We start from the raw sequence: 22,713 nt of genomic DNA on the forward strand, positions 1-22,713 counted from the left end.
GCGTCTGGGCTCCGGGAAAGGCTGATTTCATCCCTGAGCGGTGGGTCCCTCTGTGGGCTCAGACCGCGGCTGCCTTGGCCCTCTCCCCACTGTGGTTTGGCAGGCGCTCTGTCCTCACCCTGTGCCCTCCCACTGTGTGTCAGCATGTGGCCGGGACACTGGCTGAACAATGAGCCATCCACGGGGCTTTCCTGTTGAGAAAGGCTCGTGTGGGAGGCCTGGGAACGGAGCCTGTCTAGAGGCTGGGTTTCTTAACCTCCCTGGCGCGTTGCCTCCCCCGTGGACAAGCACCCGCTGGCCTGGGACCGCGGGAGGACAGGGTGAAGTTCATGGTGGGCACTACCCACCCACACGGGGAGGGGAGAGGGAGCGTCCGTTACAGCTTAGGAGCCCTGAGCCTCGGGGAGTATCTGTACCTGACGACCTGGAGGAAGATTCTAGAGGCGCTGTTTAAACTGAGTCTTGTCTTGGGCTTAATCAACCCTTGGAGAACAGAGAAAAAAAAGAACTAGGGAAAAGTGAAAGTGTAGATCAAAGTGTAGGAAATGAGACGTTTACAGAAAGACAAAGGGACCAGAGGCCCCACGCTAACACCCGCCTCCGGTTGAGGGAAATTAACTGAAGCAACTGGTCTCGGTCCTCGCTGCCATTGGCCCAGGACAAGGCTGAGGTGCCCATTCGGCCGAGTGAGGAGAAGCAGCCCCACAGGGCCTTAGGGGGACAGGCTTTAAATGCAGTGGTTTCCGAGGCTGTTTCTCGCTGTTGTCCAGTTCATCCACAGCTTGTTCAGACGCCTCAGCTCAGAGATGCCTCCAGACACATGGCCGGTCACCCGAGGAGGGGCCTGGAGCGCGGGGGCCCCGTGTGTGCACAGAACCCACCCCGAGGGCCCTGCACCCATCGGGCGTGGAGAGCTTCATCCAAGCAGAGCTCACACCTGGGGCCCAGTGGGTGGGCCGGGAAGAGCGGGGGGACCGCAGAATGTCCTGGGCTCCTCTCAGTGTTGGGGTTTGAACTTCTGTGCAGAAGCCTCGGTCTCTCATTCTTTGTCCCATCAATCCTGTCCAGGACTCCCTCCCCAGCACCCAGCACCCAGCACAGGGCACTGGGAACCAGGACGAACGCTCTGGGGCTGGTGACCTCGGGGAGCTCTGGGGCTGGTGCTCACTGCTGGTGGGGCTGGCCTGGCTGCCCAGGAGCAGGTGCCCCGGCAGGTGGCTCTGGAGCGCGGCAGAGTGTGTTGGGAGCACTCGTCCGCTGCAGCTTCTCTGAGGGTGTTTGGAGATTAGTTAGCTGGCGTTTACAAGCGCCTCCCCACCCCGAGGAAGGGCAGGCAGCTACCGATGGTCACACTGCTGGTGCTCCAGCTCATGGAGGCCGAGTCCAGCCCCTCCAACCCCCACCACTGCTATCAAGGGGCTGGGTGTGCACAGCTAATAAAACAGAGATTAAAGAACAACCACAGGAGAATCCAGTGGCCGAGAGGTATTTCCATCCCTTGAGCTGTAACAAGGGAAACACTGGCATTGGCTCACGGTGTTAACTGACTCCTCACGATGTGGCGAGTGGCTGCACGTGTGTTTCTGGGAACTGCACCGGAGCCCGCGGTGGAAGGAGACTGAGTGGGGCCGCATGTGCGTGGCCTGCAGAGAACTTGGGGAGGGCGCTGGCACACTGACTCCGCGAAGCCTGAAAGACGTGCGGGGCATCGCTGGGGGTGAAGACAGCCCTGCGTGAATGCCTTGACCTTTCCCTGGGGTGGGTGCAGTCCTGGCCTGAGCTCACCTGGTGTCTTTGGCCAAGTACTTCCTGAGGAAGCAGGTGACTCTCAGAGATGACCTGACCATGGTCTTGGCTGCAGCCGTGCTCTGCCAGCCAGCCCCACTCAACCTCGGGAAGCCGGTGTCCAGTTAGTCCTGGAGGTCCCAGAGTCCGGGGCTACTGGCTGTGCCCTCGCTGGGGTTGGGGTGGGCGTCTTGGGGACTGGTCCCTGGTTTGGAGGGACACCCAGATGGCTGAGCAGGGGCAGTCCTGGAAAAGGAAGTGGTTCCCATGGGGTCTTCCCACTCCTGGCTTTGCTCATGGGTGTGCCAGGTGGTCAGCGTGTGCCGAGTGGTCAGCGCATGCTGGGGGTGTCAGTGCGTGCCGGGGGTCAGCGCGTGCTGGGGGTGTCAGTGTGCTGGGGGTGTCAGTGCGTGCCGGGGGTCAGCGCGTGCTGGGGTCACACCCACTCACCTGTCTGCTTTGTCTCACCTCCTCTCCCGCAGCTACTACATGATGGAAAACCGGCCCAGGAACATCTACGGCCTGGTCTGCTACTCCTGCCTGCTGGCACCGCCACACACCAAGGAGTGTGAGTGCCCCTGTGCTGTGTCCGCGGGCCGGCGTCGGCTCTGGTGCCTGTCCTGACTGGCCCAGCTCATGGCCGTGAGGGTGCAGAGATGCTGCTGGGGGCTGGGAAGGGGCTCTGCGGCGGTGGAACCATGAGGCAGGCTCAGGGCAGTGCCGTCCCTTGACAAGTCCCGTGACCCCTGTGGGCCTCCGCTTTCTCACCTGTAACGCGGAGCCACTAAAATCTGAACCATCCATCTCGTGCGACTGTTGCAAATACCCGTGATGCCAAGGTATTTTACCAAGTACTGCAGGGCGCTAGGCAACTGGAGGTTCTCACACGTGTTTTTAAACCCAATGAGGCCAAGGGAAATAGGGGTGAGCACGAAGCGCCTGAGGACACAGGGGGTCTCGAGTTTAGAGTCCCGCCCGGGGCTGCCTCCTTCCTAGTCCAATGCTGGTTCACTGCTCGTGGGCGTCCGTTTATGATGGAGGGCCAGGGGCTCTGCCTCAGGGGAGGTAGCGTGTGTCCCGTGGGGTCTGCAATTGGGAGAGACCCTAGTGAAGTGGGCCGGACGGACGGCTGGGTGGCTGGGAGGGAAGTGGGTGTCTGCGCCCTGTTCCCGTCCCAGGGCCTTCAAGGGCACCCACAGGGGCCCTGCCCACCCCACTTCTGCAGAGACTAGAACAAGGGCCTCCCCCTCAGGGCACCAGGAGGAGGCAGCCCACCTCCCCTCCCCTTCGGGTCAGCCAGAGGAGGTGGTTTGGGCGGGGCGGGGCTGCCCAGAGGAGGGCCGTCCCCTCCCTCCCAAAGTCCTGGTGTAGGTGAGATGGTTTGCGAGTCTTTGGAGCTGAGCTTCCCTGCCCAGCCAGACACTAATTAATCCACAAATCACACGAGGCCCCGGGCTGCTGCCACTGCTGCCGGCTGCTGCTGGGGAATCTGGACAGTTCAGTCCCAGAGAGCTCTGGGGTGAGTCCCGGCTGGGGAGATGGTGGACACTCACCACCTACTGGAAAAAGTTCTTTGCTGTGGACCCTGCGAAACAGGCAGCCCTTCCCCATGGGCCTTCATGTGACCTTGTCGAGTCCCGGGACCCCTCTGGCCACGCAGCAGCCGGAGAGCTCTAAGCCCGGGAAGGAACAACTGTCCTCCCCTCCAGGGAGGCCCATCACATGGGGGAAGACAGCAAAGTCCCTGAACCCCAGGCCCTAAATGACTGCTGATCTGAAGAGCAGCCTGCTGCCCAGGCCCTCGTGGGTTTGCAGGACCCAGGCCTAAAGGAGGCCAGCAAGGAAGCGAAACTGAGAGTCAGGGGACTGGGAGTCCTGCTGCGTGACCTTGAATGTCACCTGACCTGTTTGCCTGCCTGGAAAATGGGGAGATGCCTCTAGCGAGGCCTCATAGGCTGCCGTGGTGAGTGGAGCCTGCCTGGGCTGGGGTCTCAAGTGTGGTCTCCCCTCTGGGCCTGTAGCCCACTCTGCACTGACCTGTCACCTGGGGCTCCTGCTCAAGAGTCAGCAGAGAGGGCGAGGAAGGCTGACCGTGACCAGCTCCCAGGCTGCTGGCAGCCCCACCCTGGGAAAGCCAGGAATGGTCAGGTCCCCGAAGTCGCTGGCTGGCTGCCCTGTGCCCTGGCTCTGCCCTCCCTGAGCCTACGGTCAGGGGTCCAGGGCCCCCTTGCCTCCACCCTGGACGCTGCCTTTGGTTGGATGTGATCACCTGGGCCTGTCCCGCGTCACTGAACAGTGGACAGTACAGACCACGTCCACAGCGCTCAGCACGGACCCCAGTGGGGCGTGACATGGACGTATACATCTCAGGGCTGGAGCATGCCCTGCGAGGCCCGGCTGGGGAGACGTCTTGCAGGCATGAGCCCTGGGCTGCTCACCTCTTCCCCCTGTGCTTCCGTCTTTAAAGAAGGCGGCTTCTCTGTGTGGCCGTGAAGTGGGGCGGGCGCCTCATTAGAGTCTGACGTGCCTGCATCACACACGGCGGGGCCCACCCCTGACTCAGTGGCTGGGGGGCCAGGACCGCACTCTGGGGACAGTTAGGTCAGTGAGGGGCCTGCTCTGAGTCTAGTCCCTGTTTAACCTGGACAAGTCCCCTGACCTCTGGCGTCTCTGTTGTGGGGCTGGGATGGGGCTGTGTCCATGACACGTGGCCACGGGGCTGGTTTTGGGGCCCAAAACGGACACGTGGACTCAGCCTGTGAGATACCCGTCTAGCCGTGAGGGCTGCCGGGCCTCTGGTCCCTCTTGTGTCCTCCTGGTGGGCCTGACACACACACAGGAGCCCAAAGTACTTGAAACCTGAGAGCACAAAGTGGTGTGAGTATGAGTGGGGGTGCCGCAGGGACGCCCAGGGCCCTCAGCTCCTCCTCTCCTGTGTGGACCCCCCACTGCCAGCAGAGCTTCCGGGAGGAAGGCCTGCAGCGAGCGAGCACGGCCCCAGTGCCGCGTCCAGGGACGGCCACACCAAGTGGCCATTTCTCAGACGAGGGGCGGGCCCACCTGGCGTGACCACTGCACTCCTGCTCCATCCCGAGGACCCATCTGGGAATCTGCATCGTCAGGACAAGAGGCGGCAGAAGAAAGGTCATGGCATCGATTTGGGCTTCGTGACGTGTTTCCACTCTCAGGAAGTTCCTTGGCTGTGGGCCCCAGCTTCCCCATCTGTAAGTGGGTCGCCTGCTGTCCACTTTTGCGGGGACAAAGGTGCAGGAGGCAACCAGTCCAGGCCTGGCCCGTGGCTCTGAAGACGAGCACTGCCTGCTGGCCTCCAGCCATCCTGAGCAGGACGGCTTGCGGCAGAAGGAATCCCTCCTCGCGGGACCTGGGGTCAAGGATGGGCACCCAGCCGGCACCCAGCAATTCTTCCATTGCCGCCATCATTCTCTCATCCCGCGTCAGGGGCCACGGCCCAGAGCCAAGTCCGGGAGCGCCAGCCCATCTATCCAGATGCCGTCATGAGAGGCCCAGCCGCGGTGTTGCTGGAACAGGAAGCCTTGGCCCCCGGAGACCGAGCCCCAGCTGTCTCTCACATGGAGCATCTTGACTGGCAGGTGCTCCTGTCCACACTGAGCTGGCCCCAGGTCCGGGGTCAGAGCGCATCCCCGCTGAGACAGCCAAGGCCCTAGGGCTTTGCCCAGCCTCCGCACCAGGGGCACCACTGTGGCAGCCTTACAGATGGGTGACTCCGTGAATCTCTCCCTAAATCAGGGTAGGGGGTCCCAGCCAGACTGATCCAGACCAGCATAGCCACAGCTGGTGTGATGAACAGAGCGAGGGCCCCAGGAGCGCCTGCTGTCACCTGGAGTCGCGGTGCAGTCATGTGGGCTGTGAGCTTGGTCCTCAGAGCCCCCAGAGGATGAGGGATGTTCCCTGGGCAGAGCCCGCTCTTCGACTCAGCACAGCCAGACCCACTTGCTCTCCTTTGAAGACAGGCCTCGTGTGGGAGCCAACACCCAACCCTGAGGGGCATTCTCATCGCAGGATCCACGCCAGGACACCCATCCTGGAGGGAAACCTCAGACACCAAAACCAGTGTTGGTGCTGAGTTAGTCCTCAGGGGACCAGAGCAGAGCCTGGGACAGAACTCGGGCTGTGCAGGGTCCCTGCGGGGTTGTCCTGAGGGAGCAGCGCCCTGGCAGGGTGGTCCTGAGGGAGCAGGGTCCTGGCGGGGCAACTCTGAGGGTGCAGGGTCCCAGTGGGGCGGCCCTGAGGATGTCCCACTGTCCATGCGGCAACCCGGGCCCCTAGGACGTGCTCAGAACAGATCGTTTGTCTAATCTGCTCAGGGATCAGCAAGGAGCCCAGGGCTATCCAGGCGCCACCAGCTGGAGGCCACCGGGGGGTGTGGTGAACTGGGGCAGAGGCCTAGCTTGGCATCTGGCCCTGGCGGAGTGCCTGCAGGGGCAGGAGAATGTGGTTGCTGTGTGCCAGCCCCGCCTGGCGGGTGCAAGGGCGTGTTGTAAGTCTGGTGGCTGGCTGCTCTGGGTGTCCCTCTCTGGACCACAGGCCTGGGCGTGTTTGTGTCCCCAAGTACCTCACCAGCCTCAGCCAGCAAGTCCCCACCAAGAGGGACGGGAACAGACAGAGACACAAACACCCACATGCAGCGCCTCCAGGTATTTGGCTGCCTTGAGCCCCTTACAAACAAACACATGGTCTCTTCCCAACAGCCCATTTGCTTTTGAAGGGAAATCAGTTGTGCTTGGAGCTGGCCCCGTGTTCCCCTCCCCCTCCCTGGCCAGGGTGAGAAGGCGAAATCAACTCGATCCCATTGAAATCTCATAAATTACGAGATGTGTGTAGATTTGGGGTGGGGGGAGTTACTGCTCTCCAGAAAGGCAGGGGACATCCCTGTAAGCTCTGGACGCCAGCAGCGCTGCACTCAGGAGTTGGCCCGGGGGAGAGGAGAGACCTTCCATGCGTCCCTCCACCCCCACCCTTCCTGCTTCCTGTCCCCTCACCCGCCTTGCTGAGAGAAGTCCCCCCACGTGGGCTCGGGGCTGTTTGGCAGGTCAGCTCTGGGGTCCCCACTGCGGCCACCACGTCCCTTGGTCCCACCCCCTTGGTGGGGGAGCTAAGACCTAACCCAAAGGCCAGCGGTCAGTCGAGGACAGAGCAGGAGAGAAGCGGGAACCACGCGTGTGCCCGGCGCAGGGAAGAGGCGCCCCAGCGTGTGCGGTTGTCTGGATGGCAACCCTGCCAGAGACAGATACGGCAAAGGACAAAGGCCAGGAGCTTGGCGGGGTGAAGGCCCAGGAGCCGAAAACCTCCAGCAGAGACACCTCTGGCCCTGGGACACCTGGCCAGCTGGCGGCGGACTCTTCAGGGCAAGGAAGGCTGCCTGGGGGTATGCATCGAGGAGCGTGTGCTGCCTCTGGGGACAGTTCAAGCCCTAACTAACGGCACTGCTGTCACTCGGGGCCAGTCCCCCGCCTTCCCATCCCTTCCAGCCTCCACCCTCCTCCTCTGTGAAGTTTTCTGGTTTTAAAAGGCGAGGGATCAGGGTTTCTGGCCCGCCCTCCTGTGACCTCCTCTGCTTGCTGGATATGTGGACAGTTCAGCCAGACGTCCCCTGTCCATCAGCTGTGTTGCTGTCCCGAGCAGCCCTGAGATGTAATTTAGAAATTCATTCCCCTTGGACGCCCCGCAGGGGCTGCCAGGGTCCTGGTGGACATGGAGTCTGATCACCTTTCCACAGGCAAACCCACAAATGACTCCGAACCCGGGAGAGACAGAAGTGAGAGAGAAGGAAACTTCTTTAAAACAAGATTCTCTTTACTAATTGCAGACCTCAAGCCCAGCCTAAAGGAAGGTCCACACCAGGGCATTTTAACGCAACAGTCCCCTAGTGACTCGCCCGACCACAAAATCAGCCTCTGCGTCGTCCCTGCCAAGCCACGCTTCCCACAAGGGGGCAGAGCTTCGTGAGTCGCGGTTCTGAGGGAAGGAAGCATGTTTCTGCTCTTTGACAGTTCAGTCACAACCATTTTGAAAACGTATCAGAGGCAAAATCCTAGAGGAAAACACATCAAAGTGTCACCTTTAGGCAGTGAGGCTGCGGGCAGCTCTTTTACTTCTCTCATGTTCTGGTTTCTTCCAGATTTTCAAGAGTGAGTGTGCATTACTTTATAGCCAGAAAAAGTATGAAAAATACATTCCTGTTCGATGCAATTGAAAGAATTATTCCAGCGTTTCCCCCCAAAACATATTTTCACATGCAGATGCAAATCCTTCGTGTCGTAGGAGGCTGAGTTGTGAGTCTGTCCACACTGAGCAGTGACGCTCAGTGACGACCCCAGGAGCCTCTGCGGGGTTACCACACGCCCCGTGGCCCTGTCCCCAGCTCTGCGGGTGGGGCTTCCCGGGCCCTCTGAGGGGCCCACGGTGACCGTTGTCCTTGCAGGTGTGGGAGCCACCGTGGGAGTTTCTGCCAACCTCCCCCGCACACCTGGCGGCAGCACCCTCTCCCCGGCCCAGCACGCCCACAAAGGTAGGGCGCAGGCTCCTCGGGGAGGGAACCTGGGGGTGAGGACAGTCAGGAGGAGACGGGAGGAAATAAGTAAGAGGGAGTCGCCCCCACCTCAGACCTCTCCCCTCAGTGACAACCACGTGGGGCCCCCAGTTCCTGGAAGTTAGGGTGTTCTCTGCAAGGAGAGGCGTGCGTGCCCCCGGGGGTGTCGGGCCCTAGGACCATGTTGGTGATCAGGGTGTGAGCAGAGACCAGCCTCCTAGGCCGCTGGGCCTCACGTCAGGGATGCCCTCCTGGCTTCCAGACAACCTGCTGACCAGACTTCACTGTTTGTATCCAGTAACCGCACTTGGCTCCCTAAGGCCTTAGGGAGGGAGCTGTGGGGGCCCCCAGGCCGCGGCTTCTCCCAAGACAAGACCGGGCACTGAGGCCTCCTTCCCACGTGCTTTTCCACGCCACCGGGGTCTGAGCACGTTCAGGGCCCAGGGCCCAGGCTCCAGCCCCTCCTGGGTCCCGGGGTGCACTCAGTCTCCCAGCCCGGCAGTGTTCCAGACCCATGCGCATGGTGGCCAGAGCATCAGGGCAGGAACGCTTAGCTGAGCACATGGACCGGGGTGGGGGGCGGTGGCACCGGCCCGGAGGAAAGGTCGACACGTAGATGGGCCACCCCCACCCAGAGGGCAGGCAGCGCCTGGTGCCAGCCCTGGGCAGCCTCCCTCCGGGCGGGGGTCCAGGGCCCAGGGACCGGGACGCGTCTCCTTCCCATCTGATGGGGTGACCTGGATCCTGCTGCAGGGGAGCCGGGTCCCCGTGGCTCCCTTGGAGGATTAGGACAGATCACAGCAGACGTCCCTGGGGGGACTTGGGCGGGGGTCTCACGCCAGCTCTGCCGGCGCTGGTCACGCTGAGGCTGAGGTGACATGAGACACACTCGCAGGTGATCCTTCCTTCCTGAGATTTTCCTGGAAAATTTTGTCTTGTGCTGTCTTCAGGACAGTTTTGTTTGTGGGCCCCTCCTCTCCACACCTACCTGCCTGGGTCCCCGAGGCAGCAGAACCCAGAGCAGACGTCCTGGGAGCAAACTCCCTGGGGGGTGGGAGCCGCTGCCGCCCAGCACGGGCTTCAGGGCTCGCGATCTGCATCCTGAGGGTCCGGGAGGGTCCAGCGGCAGGACCGCCGCTCTTGGCCGTGGTCTCGCAGGAGGGCCCTGAGCCCCGGGCGTGGCCTTGTCTCCTGACACAGCAGAGCTCTCGGGCCAAGGACACCTGGCCACGGCCCTGGTCATCGCCATGTCCACCATCTTCACCATGGCCGTCAGCATCGTCCTCATCATCGTCTTCTACATCGTGAAGGCCCGGCCTCCCGCCCCAGGTGCCCGCTGCCCGTCGCCCACGCCCGCCTGGGCCCCACGGCCCGTGCTGCCTGCTCACACCCTTCTCTCTCCCAACCAGCCTGCTGCGCCAGCCCCCCTGTGAAGAGCGCGGAAGCCCCCATGTGCGAGGAAGAGGAGAAGAAAGAGGCCCCAGGTCGGCAGCAGCCCTGGAGTGCGGGCCTGTCCCCGGGAGGTTGTCTGCCCCTCCGGCCGCTGCCCGCACCTGGCCTCCAATAGCCCCAGCTCTCACGCAGCTGGGGGGGGGGGGGGGGAGGCCGAGGGAGGGGGGTGGGTGCACCCACTCCGTGGGGTCTGAGGCTGAGGAGAGTCCCGGGCACGTCTGCCCCTGAGGAGGCCGGCGGGGCCAGACTTTGACACCTTCCCCTCCCATCCCTTATTTCCACAGAAAATGTGGTGATTTTCTCTGAGAAGGACGAATTCGAAAAGCTGACAGCTGCTCCGGCAAAGTCTGCCAAGAGGTGAGTCCGGCATCAGCCCTAGCCAGGCAAGGCAGGTCCCAGGCCCACTGAAGGCAGGGTTCCTGGGGGTCCAAGCAGGACAGGGAGCTGGGCTGCGGCGTGGTGAGTGACCTGGAGGCTGTGCCGGGTGCCCTGGGGGAGCAGCAGGGCTGCGGTGCGAGGGGTGGTGGTCCGGGGGTGGGGGTGGGGGGCAGTGAAGTGCGGGGCGTCTGCCCCAAGGCTGCTCTCAGGAGGGACAGCGTCAGGACCCTGAAACCTCCTGGCTTGTTTGCTCTGCATCCTCTGCCTCCAGAGGACATTGGGCGGGAACGGGCTTCACTTCTGTAACCCAGTTGCTAGCAAATATAATTCTTTGTTTTTAAATTAGTCTTCAGCCAAACCACAGGAAGCGAGTAGGATGCCTATAAAAAAAGAACGTTGTTTTTCATACATTTGGAATGATTTTGAAAGTTTAAGCACCAACCCACGTGTGCCTAGGGCTCTGGCCCAGGCAGGGAGCCAGGGTGTGACGTGAGCCCTCCTGCCCCCCGAGGGACGTCCCAAAGCCCCTTGCCAGGCAGCTATGGCCCCTCCCCCAGACGTACACATTTCAGCAGGCCCCCACTCCAGCCCCCGACCCTCCACTGTCAGAGGGCCCCCCAAGCACAGGCTCTGTTCACTCCTGAGATCTTCAGGGACCCAGTGCTGGCCCCGTGGAGACACAGGGGTGAGCTAGAGGCCAGGAAGGGTGAGGAGAGAGCAGAGGCTGTGCCCATGCGCTGGTGGCCCCGCGGCTGAGGAGCTCCTGGCCACCTCGGGACCCTCGCATGCAGCATTGGGCCCCAGAGAGTGGGTGTTTCTCCGCCTTGTGCCCAGGGCCCGGAGCTGCCCGGTCAAGCGGGGGCAGGTCCCTGCACCCACTGTCTCCACCACTGGGGCAGCGGGTCAGGCTGTCCAGCCAGGAGGGTCACCAGCATCCTGTTTCCACAGCGAGAATGACGCCTCATCAGAGAAGGAGCAGCTGCTGAACCGGAGTCTGGACAGCGACGAGGACCCGGCCCCCGACGGGCAGGGCTCTCCAGAGCGGTGCTTGCTGTCGCTGGTCCACCTGGCCCGGGAGAAGTCGGCCACCGCCACCAGAGCGGCCGGGGTGAGCCCGCACCCCAGTCTGGCCCCACCTCCCCGCTGAGACAGGGCCTCTCCCACGAGCCCAGCCAGGCAACAGGTTCCAGACCCTGAAAACACAAAACCCAGCTCTCCTATTACACAGCTTTACAGAAGAAAAGGGAAACGAACACTTCAGGAGAAGAAGGTTTAAATGGCTTGGAGTAGCCCAGGACAGGAAACCCTTTGTGAACATGCTGGCATGTGTCCTACCAGACAAGAATCACGCATGCGGGCACACACGTGTCTGCTCCCCCGGGAACGGGAGCGGGAGCAGGCCAGGGGCCGCACAGGGGCCACGGGGGATGGGACAGCCCGTCAGCTCTGCCCGGGCACCATCGCCCGTGGTGAAAAGGCCCCACAGGGATCTGGCCGCGGCCCGGTCCCGACAGACATACCGCGTCCTGGCTGCTGAGTATCCCAGCTGCCTGCCGGCGAGCCAGGGTCCCCAGGTCCCTCCTTCCACACAGACCGATGCCAGACGAGGCCTTGGGTTGTCCTGTGGGTCTGTGTCCAGCGGAGCCCCGTGGGCACCGAGCGGCCCAAGCAGAAGGCTTCCTTCGTAAATCTGACAGAGCCCCTGTGAGCGCATGGCTCGGCGTCTCCGGCCAGGAAGCAGCCGTCTGCCCACCGAGATGCAGGATGGGGCCCTTGTTTGCTGCATTTCTGCCTTCTCTGAGCAGTAACATTCTCTTCCTCTTGTAGATTCAGAGTAGAAGGAAGAAGATACTGGAGGTGTACGCCCAGGTGTGCGGGGTCGCGGAAGGTAAGCGGAGCCCCCGCACCAGGCACTGAGCTCGCAGGGACCCTCAGACATCCCCGTGAGGGCACTCTGACGGAGCCTGGTGCCCGGGGGCGGGGAGACAAACTGGAGGTGAGGAGCTATTTCAACGTCTCCTCCTCTGGGGACGAGGCAGGACACACTAGAGCCAGGGGTCAAGGAGGCCGGTGCTCGGGGCACAGGAGCGCATCCTGCACAATGCGCTCTCTGCATCAGCACCGTCGCCTTGAGGCTTCGATGCAAAGATCAGCAGCCCTGCCCTCCTTCTTCTCCGACGGTCACCACGGCTAGGGATGGGCAGGGAAGGACGGCCAGCTGAGGAATGTGGACATCTCCATCAGAAGCAGAAGCCACACTCCCAGTTTCTTCCAAATCCAGACCCTCAGCTGCCTTCTCACGCACCCGGGAGAGTGAGAACACTGGTCGTGGAGGTTAGGGGACCCCCCCCCCAAGCTTTGTTGGCTGCTGGGCTCTGGTCCCCATCTGGCCCAGGCAGCAGCCAGGGAGCCGGGTGCCCACCCCTTTCTCTGCGAGGGCTGTGCCCAGCACCCTGAGCCCAGGCAGCCTCGTGGGTGGGTGCTGTGTGGGCCCGGAGTGACCACTAGGGATGATTCCAGGGGCTGAGAACGCTGCTCGGCCGCCTGCAGGGACGGGGCCTCTGTCCACAACGACTCCTGTGCGGGTTGGCGGGTCTGCCCGCGCCCGCGAGCACGGTCTGTACTTTGTACTCCACTGCGGTCAAAGCAGGTCTTTGTTCCAGCGGGTGCCTTGGCTTCAAGAGCCCACACCCCTGGCCCATTGGTTTTCAAATTAATTTCAGATCCTCACAGGGAAGAGGAGGCCCTGCAGCAAGACAGGGAGGGTGGAGCCCTGGGCGCTCAGCCCCCTCCCGCCGCCCAGGGCGGGCGCACACCCCCAGCGACGCACAGCCCCTTGCCCGGCCGAGGCCGAGAGCCCTGGACCCGCAGAGCCCGGCCCTGGACCCGCAGAGCCCGGCCCTGGGTGGATGTTATCCCACTACCTCTGCCCACCGCCCCCTCCTGCCCCCAGGTCCTGATGCGGCCCATCTGCAGTGAGTGCCAGGTGTCAGGGTCCTTTGTTTAGTTTTTACTTAAGCCTGTGACTTCAAGATCATTGTTGATTCACACGTGGGATGAAGCGAGAATACGGAGGGTCCTGGGCCCGTAACCCGGTTTCTCCCGGGGGTAACCTGCCAAACCGTCCCTTAAAGTCACAACTGGGACATTGCCACTGACCCAGTGAAGACAGCCGTCCTGTCCCCACAGGAGCCCTGTTGGCTTTTCAAGCCCCACACCCTGTCCTTGGCGCCTGGCAGCCCCAGTCCACTCTTGCTTTCTCTAATTTCGTCATCTCTGGGCTGTTAGGCACGGGGACCGTACCCCCCTGGACGGCGCCCGGCCCCTGATGGGCACCCACAGCTGTTCTAGCCGCTACCCTGCAGAGAAGGGGCGTTTCCTCCGGCTGCTCAAGACTGCTTTGTCTTTAGTTTCCAGAAGTTTATGGTGTGTCTTGATCTGGATTTTGTGGGGTTTATCCTCTTCAGTATTTTCTGAGCTTCTTGACTCTGTAGGCATCACTCTTTCCAGGTTTGGGAAGTTTCAGCCATTGTTCCTTTATCTGGGCCCACCCACCCCCCTCCTTCTGGGACTTGGTGACACGGGGAGATCTTCTGTGATAGCCCAGAGGCCCCGGGGGCTCTGTGTGTTTAGTCTGTGTTCTCTCGTTCAGACGGGTCACTTCCAGTCTGAGATCCAGCTCACTGACTCCTTCCTCTGCCTCTCTTCTGCCAGTGAGCTTGTCTGCTTTTAATCTTGATTCCTGCATTTTTCAGCCGTAACGCTTGCATTTGGTTCTCTATATTTTCTGTCTTTTGTTAGGGCTTTCTGTTTTTCATTTGTTTCAAGTGTGCTTGTAATTGCTCGCTGAAGCATTCTCTCGTGGCTTCTTTGAAACGTTGTCAGGTGATTCTAACGTCGGTTATCTCAGTGCCGGCCCCGCCTGCTGGCCTTTCCCTCCTTCGCTGGCGAGCTCCCCGGCTCCTGGTGTGACGAGTGAGTTGCTCGTGAAACCTGAACAGGTCCTGTCGTGTCACGAGGCTCTGGGTCTTCCTTAGCCGTCCCTGTAGCTGGTGTTCCTGATGCGCCTGTGGCAGGGGCAGGGGTGCCACCTAGTTGCCACCAGGTGGAGGTGGGCGGCCAGGTCCCCACGCAGCTCGCCTTGACGCCCAAGCAGGGGCTCCTTTCTTGCTGGTGGGGGTGGGAATCTGTTTCTCTGGGTCGTCCCCACTGACGCTGTGGGGGCAGGGAGGCTCCTTACCAGATGACGGGGAGGAAGTCCAGGCTCCCCGTCCAGCGCTGCCGGCCTCGGAGGGAGTGGGGCCAGGTTGTTCTGTGGTGTTTGACTGTGATGAAGCAGTTACTGCCTGAATGTTTTCTTGCTAAGACTGCAGGGTTGATGGGCATTTTGGTCTGTACTTGTGGGTATTTCTGGGTTGCTGGGCTCTTCAGCTCCACGTCTGGGATGAGGAATCAGCAGAAAACCCAGAAACTGACCACCACTGCCCGTCCAGGGCCCCAGCGTCTGCCTCTCCTCCGCACTCTCCAGCCTCCGAACGTTTGCTCCGTGGTGTCCGGGGCTTGGGCCGCACTTACCGGGAGGAATGGGGAGAAGCACGCCCGCTGTGCCCTCCAGAAGTGGAAGTGCCCCGTCTCTGGTGCTCCTGGCTGAGCCTCACAGAGACCCTGGGCCACGGAGCTGGCTCAGGTGACACTGTGCTGGGCTGTCTTTGGAGCACCTTTCATTGACGTGACTGCAGTCCCCAAAAAGGGACATGATGTTGTCCCTCGACCCCTCCTTGGCCCAGCCCCCTGTGGGGCAGGGACACCTGACAAAGGGAGGCCTGTATTAAAGCTGTTGGTGACTGTAGTGTGTCCTTGCGGGCGTCCAAGATTTGGGTTTTGTTGTTGTTTTTAAGGGGGGGGTAATTAGATTTATTTATTTATGTAGTGGAGGCACCGGGGATTGAGCCCAGGGCCTCGTGCACGCTAGGCATGTGCTCTACCCCGGAGCACATGCCTCCCCCAGTAGGGGCTATTGGTTGAGGGAAATGAGAGCCTTCTTGTGTGGCTGGCAAGGTCCCAGGATTTGTTCGCCTTAAGTGTGTACTTGTGTGGTTTTGTGCATCTGTGTTTTACTTTACAATGAAAGAGGTTCTAGAAGTCATTTTTGCTGGGGTCACACTCCTGCTGCGGTCACACTCCTGCTGTGGTCTGATGTGGTCCTCTGTCCCGCAGGCCTCAGCCCCACAGAGCTGCCGTTCGACTGCCTGGAGAAGGCCAGCCGGATGCTCAGCTCCACGTACAACTCGGAGAAGGCGGTGGTGAAGACGTGGCGCCACCTGGCCGAGAGCTTCGGGCTGAAGCGGGACGAGATCGGGGGCATGACGGACGGCCTGCAGCTGTTCGACCGCATCAGCACGGCCGGCTACAGCATCCCGGAGCTGCTGACCAAGCTGGTGCAGATCGAGCGGCTGGATGCTGTGGAGTCCCTGTGCGCAGACATCCTGGAGTGGGCCGGGGTCCTGCCACCCACACCGCCCCCACCCCCTGTGTCCTGAGGAGCGCGTGGATGGGCCGGGATGGAGGCGGGCTCTGCAGCGGGAGCGGTGTCCGCAGACCCCAGAATCGGGCTTTCTCCGCTGGCAAGCCTGGTCCAGGGAGCAATAGGAAACTGGGGCCTGTCTTCCTGTCTAACCAAACCCAGGAGATGTGCGCTGGGGTCACCAGGCAGAGGGAGTCTGTGTTCGTCTGGCTGCCCTGCCACTCCTTCTCCGCGGACACGGCTAGTCCCCACCCCACGTGCCCGAGCAGTGTCAGGGGACAGAGGTGGAGATCTGGTCCAGGTTTTGGGGAGACACAGAGACATGCCTGGAGCTGCTTTTCTGGAAGACGGCACACAACCCGCGGGAGGGAGGTCCTGGAAACGTGAGCACGGCTCGGAGAGGAGATGGCGCCCACGGGGGACGAAGGGAGCCGGGTGTCCTCGTGAAGAAAGCGGCTCCAAAGTTGGGAAAAGGCTACAAAATGCAGAACCTGCTGCATGTGTGGCGTCTGGCTCTGCTCACGTCTGAGTCCTAGGTGTCCCTGAGGTCACCTGTGTCCCTCTGGCCTTCCGCGGAACGACAGCCCCTCTGCATCTGCCTTGTGTGCTGTCTGTGGGCTGTGGCCGACCTCACTGCTGTGCGTGGCCCGGGCTGGGAACCAGGGTCCCTGGACGGCCTTCCACTCTGTCCTCAGTCGGACTTGACCCCATGAGGGCAGCAGTGCTCAGGGACATGGGCCGTTTGCTTCAAGCAGAAATGAGCGGTCAGCCGAGGGGCTGGCCACGTGACTCCAGGTCTCCAGAGGGCCTCAGACGTGGATGCACTGTGTGGCGCCTTCCGAGCCCATGGGGACTGTGGGGACCGGCATCCGGGACCTGGTGTGGCTTTGCCAACGTGGGCCGTTCCCTTCCCCTAGCCAGCCCAGCGCATCTGCCACGCAGAGTCAGGGAAGGAAGGTTCGGGCCAGCGAAAGTGAGTTGGGGCTGGAGGAAACACCAGGCCTCTGCGGGGCTGCCCCCGTAGACGTGCATGCCGCCCGAGCCATCAGGTGAAACGGGAATGAAAACAGAAGAATGCAGAATTGAGTTTTCACCGTAACTGCGAGTGTTCGTCCCCCGTTTAGAGAGAAAGTTAATGGTCGGGACTTGTTCCTGCAAATTCTCTCACATCTGCCACCGCCCGAGACTGGGAATTAACGGGGTAACTCAGAGCTCTCTGCTGAGCCCCCACGGCAGGCCTGAGTGCGGTTGTTTCTAAATTAAACCAGTCTCCGGCTTACAAAGCAGTGTTTTTAAAATGATAACTCAAGCGACCCAGCAAATGCTTTTGGAGAGGAAATCAGTGTGTGTTTAGAGCAGCAAGCGACTTGGCACTGGGGAACGCAGACATCCTGACAGGTCGGAATGGTGGAGTCCGCACTCAGTGTGCTCACTGCTGCCCTGCCTGTGTGCTGTGACCTGAAGGCTGAATTCTCCACAGCACAACTTGACCCGCTTTTAATTCCTCTCTGGCATCCTGGGTGCCCTGCTTTCTGCAGCCGCCCCAGGGAGGCTGCAAGCATTGCACGGGTGAGCGGCTGCCCTGGACGACAGGGGCAGGGGCAGGGGCGGCCTGGTTTCCCGCTGTCAGAATTTAGGGCTGGGGGTCTTGCTGGCGTCAGGCCTGTTTTGGGGACTCAAGCTGCCTGTGTAGGGGGTTCGTCCTCAGAGTCACATGTTCCTTTGTCATTTACTTATTTGGAAACAAATCCAGGAAAGGTTTGTTCTGGTGAGCTCTAGCCTGCGTGGTGGAAGGCGGGTCAGTGAGACCACAGGGCATCACTGAGCAGAGCCGGGGCTCCGCCCTGCCTGTCCCACCGGGGACAACGTTCCATGGTTTTGCTGTAATAAAAACATTTAGAAAAGCCCCAGGCTAAGCTGTGCCCTTGGCCAGCGACGTCTTAATCAGCAATACTTGTGTCTAATTCTGTTTTTATAACTTATTATATTTTACAGTTTCAATAAACAAATACGAGGGAGAGCAACAGGCTGTTAGTGTGAATTCTTTTGGGGGGGGGTGGACATGGTTCTGGTTGCTCTGTCCTGTCTGGGGACTGTGCTGCCCAAATGGGGTGGCTGGACCATGTCCCCAGCAGGAGGTTACAGTGAGATCACCGGGGAAACGCGTGGGTGGCTGCTTCCCCCGGAGTTTGTAAGTGCCTTTTACCTGCTGCGGGGAGCAAAGCATCCCAAAGCTCAGGGCTAAAGACAATGATTATTTCATCACGACAGCTCAGTGGTCAGTAAGGTCCTCGCTGACCTGGGTTGGGCCTGTAACTGAGCAGGACCCTGAGGGGCCTCCCGGGACAGACACCCCCCACCCTGTATCCTCTTCTGCAGCTCCTCTCTGAAGGAGCCAGATTATAGAATCTCATGCAAGCTTCCTGAGGTTTTCAGATGCTCAAAACCACCACCAAAGGGAAGAAGTTAACTACTTAATGACCATGAGCACGTGGCCACGAGACCTGGCTCCTAAGGATGGATCATCATCAACCGGAGAATTGTGCACAGCTGATCCCCTGCCCTGGGACACCCCCCCCAACCCACCCTCAGCCGCCTTTAAAAAGGCTCAGCGGAAACCCTCGGGGAGTTCGGGGTTTTCTGAGCATGAGCCACCCGTCCTCCTTGTTCGGCCCAGCAGCAAACCTTCTTCTGCTCCAAACTTGGACGTTTTGGTGTTTTTTGACCTCACAGTGTGTCAGGCACATGAACTTGCGTTCAGTGACAGTTTTAGCGAAGTTTTAGCCTGGAGTCCGCGCCTGAGCAGGCCGACCTGGCCTGGGCCGCCCCTTCCCCGCGTCCCAGCAGCTGCGGAGCTCACTTCGCGCCGGGAACCGGGGAGGGGGTGGGGTGGGGACGACCCTCCCTGCCGGGCGCTGTGCCCCCGCCCCCAGGCTGTTGTCGGGAGCTGTGTCCACACTCACTGTGGCTGAGGGGTGCGTGGCTCCTGGACTCCTGCTCACACAGGCTGGGAGTCTCCCCATTGCGTCCGGGCTCGCTCCCCTGGGAAGGGGGCTGCCCTGGCCCCTCTGCGGGGAGGCCTCTGTCTGGGAGTGCAGTTCTAGACGCCACCTCCTCTGACTGTGTGACCGGGGCTTATCTGCCGTTTGTGTGCACCGTTTTGGGGTGAGCCCCTCTGGCCTGTGCAGGGTGGGAAGTTCTGCCTGCGTGCCCGAGTGGGGCCCTGTGGGGCCTTCCAGGCTCAGCCTATGTCCTCTGCTGCAGCTCCGCTCTGAAGGACCAGATACCAGTATCTCATGCTCTTTCCTTGAGTTTTTCAGATGCTTAGACCCACCACCAAAGGGAAGGAATGAACTACTTGATGGTGGAGAACACGTGGCCCCAGACCTTCTGGAGCCTGGGGGTTAACAGTGTTGACTGCTGTCGCCCACCTTACCTCCACATCAGCCCACCAGAGAACTGCGCACAGCGGATCGCGTGCCTGCGACTCCCCGCCCTACCCCGCCTCCTGCCTTTAAATAGGCTTTGCTGAACCCCTTCTGGGAGGTCGGGATTTTCTGGGGCATGAATCACCGTGTCCTCCTCGCTCAGCCCTGCAGTAAATCTTTCTCTGCTCCAAACTCCGACGGTTCAGTTTGGCCTCAGGGTGCGGCGGGCACATGGGCTTGCCTCCGGGAACACCCGCCCCACCTGGGCTCGTTCCCTCCCGGGAGTGAGCGGCTCCGGGCTCACGGGGAGCCGCCCTGGGTCCGTTCTTTTTCGGAAGCCAGGCCACTCTGGAGGCCTCCGTTTGGGAGACGAAGTGGAGTTTTGGGGCTACACTTCTTCTGATCTTTGGTTTGTGGGGCCATGTCTGTTTGCACATGTGTGTCAGAACTTGTGCTGGTGGGCTGAGATGTCTGAGTAACGGGGCTGGCGTGTGAGCACACCAGGAATCCGCCCCATCGCGCTGGCCTCACCTGGGGCAGAGCCTCGGTTGGCAGTTTTCCTTTCTGGCCTTGGTCTTTCATTCAGCCTCATCTCTGATGGGGCACTGGCTGGGGTTCCCCCCTTTTGGGGTAGGGAACTGTGACCCTGAGAGACCGTTTTGGATGGTTGTTTGCTTGATATCTGATAACCTCGGCCGTGAATACTTAAGTATGGATGATCAGAGCTCTGTTCCATCTTACAGTCCCCGAGGGTGTATTTTACAAAACTGGGAGCTTCAGGTATGCTCCCGTAAATGAAAGAAAATGATATTTTTGCAACATTGTGTGGACTAGAACTCCCTGGAGTCTGGAGCACAGGGGCCCTGCTGTTGCATCAGAGAGGGCCTGGGGCAGTTTGGCTTTTTTCTTCGGGGGGTGTATGTTCCTCAGCACCTGAGTCCAAACCCTGTTCTCTTTCCCTGACTTCGCTGAAAGTAAGGCATGTGAATGGGAACGAATTATATACAATCGTCTATGACTGTTACTTCTTTAAGCTGAAGTGGGTATTTGGGAACTAGGAAAAAAAAAATCCCTGAAAACAGCCAAGGTGGTTGGGTTTTATAAAAGCTTGCATTTCTCAGGAGGAGCTTGCATTTCTCTTCCTGTGCCTTTGAGATGCAGGTAATCTACCTGGGCTCTCAGGGAGGGAAGAAAAGTTGGTTTGTTTTTTTTTTAATTCAGGGGAAAATCTTGACATCTTTGGTTCTGTCTTTCTGTAAAAACAAAAAAAAAAACCCAAAACCTAACTTGTACATGAGCTCTATTTAATTCATTTAGAAGTATTTAAATTTGTAAGCACTTTTAAGTATAAAAGAAATCAGACAAATTTTGGGTTCATGAGATCTGGAAAATATTCAGTACTGAACTGCTACTTGCTATTAAAGCTAGCTTAAGCTGTCAGCACAATCAGTACAGACATGTCTCTACTGTACGTAGGTTTACTGAAGGTCAGTAAGTTCACGCTGGTTCTGTTGCAGAGTTCGTCAAAGAAATGAATTGGTATGATGAAATTCTTATAGGTGAATGCAAACAGGATAAGAGCTTTGGGTGAAATCTTTGGGAATCATTATGTTTTAGCAACGTCTACTTAAAAATGATCTTTCCAGATATTTGGCAACTTGAAATTTTAGGGTTGTGCTAAATTAAGTTAAGGGATAGAAGTTTACTGAATACTTGAATAGCTAGGTCCTTCTCAAACAAAACAACATACGGAAACATTCACTGGAGGTGGGGATCTTTAAGAATTGAGGATTCTAATTAAATATATAATTGAAGCTACTAAAAATGATGGGGGAACACTTCAGTATATAGTAGGAAAGTGGAATATGTATTTTGAGTGAAAAAAAAAGGTATGAGGACTGGAGTTGTATTTTTTTTAAGGGAAAAAAATGACGTGGTCCTAGAGCTGCCTGTTTCTGGATGGAGAAAAAATAAGGGACAGACTAATATGGACACAGAAAGTTGTGGAAAGTTTGTAGAAAGGGAGCCCTAACAGAGAAGCTCTGTGCCTGGTCAGGCTGAGATTAGATTAAACTTAACTAGGAAAATGGATTTTGCTATTTTTTTCATTCTTCATCTTTATTAAGTAGAATTGTTACAGTATGACTGCACATATACAATATATTGCATGTAAAAACATATATACCATATACTGCAGACATTTTTATTTACACATATGTACTGTTTATTGTTTCTAAGAACAGTTTAGAGCTTTAGCTTTTTAAACTTACGTAGTTATCAAGGAATAAAGCCAACCACAAAATAAGAATCAACAGAATGCAGTGATCCAACCATAAAGGACAGTCAGGTGTGCTCACACACATTCAAGAAATCAATAAAGTTATAGGTAGTAAGGAGTTCATTTGTGTTCTTATTTATTTATTATTTATTTTAGATTCCACATACAAGTGATACCATATGGCATTTTTCTTTCTCTTTCCGGCCCACTTCTCTTAGAATGATCTCCAGGTCCATCCATGTTGCTGCAAATGGCATTATTTTATTTTTTATGGCTTAGTAGTGTTCCACTGTGTACATACCACATCTTCTTCAGTCATCTGTTGATGGACATTTATGTTGTTTCCATGTCTTGGCTATTGTAAATGGTGCTGCTATGAACACTGGGGTGCAGGGGTCTTTTTGAATTACATTCTTCTCTGGATATGTGCCCAGGAGTGGTGGGATTGCTGGATCATAGAGTAAGTCTATTTTTAGTTTTTTGAGGAATCTCCATACTGTTTTCCACAATGGCTACACCAAACTACATTCCCACCAATAGTATAGGAGGGTTCCCTGTTCTCCACACCCTCTCCAGCATTTATCCATTGTAGACTTTTGAATGATGGCCATTCTGGCTGGTGTGAGGTGATCCCTCATTGTAGTTTTGATTTGCGTTTCTCCGACAATTAGCAATGCCGAGCATTTTTTCATGTGCCTACTGGCCATCTGTACGTCTTCATTGGAGAATTGCTTGTTTAGGTCCTTCTGCCCAGCTTTCACTTGGTTGCTTGTTTGTTTGTTTGTTTTTGATATTAAGGTGTATAAGCTGTTTGCATATTTTGTAAATTAGTCCCTTGTCGGTTGTGTCATTTGCAAATATTTTCTCCCATTCTGTAGGTGGTTTTTTCTTTTTTTGATGGTATCCTAGCTGTGCAAAAACTTGTACGTTTAATTAGATCCCATTTGTTTATTTTTGCTTTTATTTCTGTTTTTCCAGGAGGTGGTTCAAAAAATATATTGCTGTGCTTTATGTCCAAGAGTGTTCTGTCTGTGTTTTCCTCTAGGAGTTTAACAGTATCTGGTCTTACGTTTAAATCTTTTTGAGTTTATTTTTGTACATGGTGTTGCAGATTGTTCTAATTTGTCTTCTACAGGTAGCTGTTCAATTTTCCCAGCACCACTTACTGAAGAGACTGTCTTCAATTTCTCCATTGTATATTCTTCCCTCCTTTGTTGTAGATTAATTGACCTTAAGTGTGTGGGTTTATTTCTGGACTTTCTATCCTATTCCATTGAGCTGTGGGTCAGTTTTTGTG

General features: G+C 58.1%; 1 protein-coding gene across 1 annotated transcript in view; it reads left to right on the forward strand.

Moving 5' to 3' along the window:
- Nucleotides 1-17,721, forward strand: part of EDAR (ectodysplasin A receptor) — a 60,740-nt gene extending 43,019 nt beyond the window's left edge. The window contains exons 5-12 of the mRNA XM_064481759.1: nucleotides 2,268-2,353; nucleotides 8,249-8,335; nucleotides 9,557-9,685; nucleotides 9,766-9,840; nucleotides 10,093-10,165; nucleotides 11,135-11,294; nucleotides 12,014-12,074; nucleotides 15,404-17,721. Coding sequence (XP_064337829.1) covers nucleotides 2,268-2,353; nucleotides 8,249-8,335; nucleotides 9,557-9,685; nucleotides 9,766-9,840; nucleotides 10,093-10,165; nucleotides 11,135-11,294; nucleotides 12,014-12,074; nucleotides 15,404-15,726 — 994 coding nt within the window. The 3' untranslated portion in view covers nucleotides 15,727-17,721. The remainder of the gene's footprint in view (nucleotides 1-2,267; nucleotides 2,354-8,248; nucleotides 8,336-9,556; nucleotides 9,686-9,765; nucleotides 9,841-10,092; nucleotides 10,166-11,134; nucleotides 11,295-12,013; nucleotides 12,075-15,403) is intronic.
- The last annotated feature ends 4,992 nt before the right edge of the window (nucleotides 17,722-22,713 follow it).

This window comes from Camelus dromedarius, chromosome 33, assembly GCF_036321535.1.
Source record: "Camelus dromedarius isolate mCamDro1 chromosome 33, mCamDro1.pat, whole genome shotgun sequence".
In the NCBI taxonomy this organism is placed as follows: Eukaryota; Metazoa; Chordata; class Mammalia; order Artiodactyla; family Camelidae; genus Camelus; species Camelus dromedarius.